The sequence below is a fragment of the Nannospalax galili genome, unplaced genomic scaffold (genome assembly GCF_000622305.1).
Source record: "Nannospalax galili isolate Female #2095 unplaced genomic scaffold, S.galili_v1.0 scaffold471, whole genome shotgun sequence".
Lineage (NCBI taxonomy): Eukaryota > Metazoa > Chordata > Mammalia > Rodentia > Spalacidae > Nannospalax > Nannospalax galili.
This window is the reverse complement of record NW_008330333.1, coordinates 581,912-584,592: the sequence shown is the minus strand read 5'-3', so window position 1 is coordinate 584,592 and position 2,681 is coordinate 581,912. Positions and strand designations below refer to the sequence as shown.

Genomic DNA, 2,681 nt, shown 5'->3' with positions numbered 1-2,681 from the left:
AAGGAAGGAAGGAAGGAAGGAAGGAAGGAAGGAAGGAAGGAAGGAAGGAAAAGAAATGGAGGGCCTCCTGGGTGGAATGGATGCTTCCAGCCAAGGTGGGGCCTGTGGTCAATTGAGGAGGTCAGTTAGTGACAGGGTCTCTGTGGTCAGCTCATATGGGTCAGCAGCACCTTAGCACCAGCATCCTGAGTTGTTCAGAGTGAGGAGTCTGGCCCCTGGGGTTCAGGACCAGGTCATGGAGTTGGTGTTCTGGGCACCTCCTTCCTGCTAAAGAATAGCTGGGCAGGCAGGGTGGACAGGTTGGGTGGCATAGCCGAGCTGACACTCACCTCCAGCATAAAACCCCACTTCATGGAGCCTGCACCTTGGTAGCGCTAGCCAGAGAGCTCCAGCCACTGCTGACCAATTGACAAGCCTGAGATCATGAGGCAGCCCCCCATGCCTGTGCTGCTGCTGCTGCCATCACTGCTGCTGAGTTCTGGTGAGTCACAGTCCAAGGACAAGCTCAGTCTGCCACCTCTCTGGAGGGACCCCTCTTGTGCTGGTTTGAGCTCCAACTGAGCCCCTGACTCCCTGGGCTTGCCTGGGCCTGTACCACAAACCTCTCTTCCAAATGACGGGATTCCCAGGGCATATCCTAAGGATCTAGATACCCCACCTGGGGTGGGGGTGCTGAAATGGGGAAGGTAGAAGGGGGAATGTGGCCAGCTGTGGCCCTCAGAGGACCCTAAGGCAGTGGCTTGGCCAGAGCTACTCCCCATCTTCACAGGGGTGCTCACTGAGTGACTGTGCATGACTCTGGGCTTGGGGCTCCCCTGGAGGGATCGCTTCCCATTCCGCAGATGAGAAAATAGAGCCTCCATACCTATAAGATTTGAACCCAGACCTGCTGTTCTCTAAGCCCCTGGGCTGGGATGTGTGTGAACTGGAGTTGCCATCTGAGCCTGGAATCCTCCAGAGTTTGGCTGAGGCCCAGCAGAGAGTTGGGGGGCAAAGAGTTGCAGGCCTTAAAGGGTCCCAAATTCTACCAGCAGAGGCATAAGCAGAGTCCTGCCCATCCTGAGCAGAGGTCAGCAGGTTCTAGCCAGAGGCCCCACCTGCCAGGTCCCTCCCTGCAGGGCGGGTTCCTCTCTACCAAGGAAACTCTCCTACATTCCTGGGCCAGCCAGGCCAGCCCAGCAGCCAGCACACTTCCCTGTCCTCACTTCACCTTCCCAGGCCAAGCTGGATCACACCAGACCATGTCTCAGCCAAGGCTCCAGGGGTAAGAGGACACTAGTGGGTGTCCCCATAGGAACCCTTACCTTTCTCAGCCTCATGGCCAGTTTCCCTCTCTTGCCTCCAACAGCAAAGATCAGAGTGTTGCGAATCCATTTCTACTGGGCATGACACTGTGGTGGCTCCCTGTGGGTGGATCAAATGAGGTCACTGCCTAAGTGGAGACAGTGGCCTGCCTTTGGCTCACAAACAACTGCAACTTGAGGCTGGACCCCTGGGTGACATACCCACCTCAGCCCAGGGTGGCCAGCCCCCACAAGCCTCTTGCTGGTCTCTCCCAGTTCCTTAGACCTCCACTCTCACCAGTATCAGGGGCCTGGGGCCCAGGATGGGGATAGACTGATGCCCTGGCTGTGCCATCCATCCTTGATAAGAGGCCCACCCCAAAGAGCCAGGCTCATCGCAGCCACCCTGTCACCCCACGAATTTTCAGTGCCCAGGTCCCCAGAGGCAAGCTCTGCCTTCACAAACCTCCTGGGCTTGAGCTCTAGGTTAGATGAGATGCCCTAAGGAATCCCTCAGGGGAGCAAGGGAGGCTTCCAAGATAGATAGCACAAGCTCAGAAGGCTTCCTGGAAGAGGTGGCACTTGAGTGGACCTCAACTTGAATTAGGGGAGCTGGAGAGATTGCTTAGTGGTTAAGAGCACTGACACTGCTCTTGCAGAAGATCTGGGTTTGATTCCTAGCACCCACATGATGCCTAACAACTATCCATAACTCTAGTTCCAGAGGATCCAATGCCTTTTTTCTGATCGCCATGGGCATTGCACAACATGGGTGCACTTACACACATTCAGGCAAAAACACTCATACACATAATATAAGAATAATAAATTAAAAAAAAAAACTTGAATTAGGGCCTATAGAGAGTTGGCTCAGCCTAATGAGAAGGGACCCAGTAGCAGCAGAGAACATGGTTTGCAGGCAGGGAGAATGCACAGGAAGCTCTTGCAGGCTCCAGGGGTGGGGAGCCTTTCAGTATATCTGTGCCCTTGAGGACAGAGGGTAGCTGGGCTGGGCAACATTGCAAGCTGACTCTCCAGGCCTGGAGATCAGGCACAACTGTCTCATACCAAGATGTGGGGCAGCTCTCTCTGGGCACATGCAGAGAACATGGTTTGCAGGCAGGGAGAATGCACAGGAAGCTCTTGCAGGCTCCAGGGGTGGGGAGCCTTTCAGTATATCTGTGCCCTTGAGGACAGAGGGTAGCTGGGCTGGGCAACATTGCAAGCTGACTCTCCAGGCCTGGAGATCAGGCACAACTGTCTCATACCAAGATGTGGGGCAGCTCTCTCTGGGCACATTTTCATTTTGTTGTATTTTATTTTTATTATTATTATTATTATTATTATTATTATTATTATTATTGGTTTTTTTTCAGACAGGGTCTCCTTGTAGCCCCC

The 2,681-nt window shown here is 54.0% G+C and overlaps 1 protein-coding gene across 2 annotated transcripts in view; it reads left to right on the top strand.

Annotated features, from left to right (window-relative positions):
- The first annotated feature begins 423 nt into the window (after nucleotides 1-423).
- Nucleotides 424-2,681, top strand: part of Prss27 (serine protease 27) — an 8,691-nt gene continuing 6,433 nt past the window's right edge. The window contains exon 1 of one of the 2 annotated variants that reach the window (XM_008845560.1): nucleotides 424-481. In XM_008845560.1, the coding sequence (XP_008843782.1) occupies nucleotides 424-481 (58 nt within the window). Of the gene's footprint in view, nucleotides 483-2,681 lie in introns of both variants that reach the window. The other variant, XM_029569812.1, reaches the window with a different exon arrangement.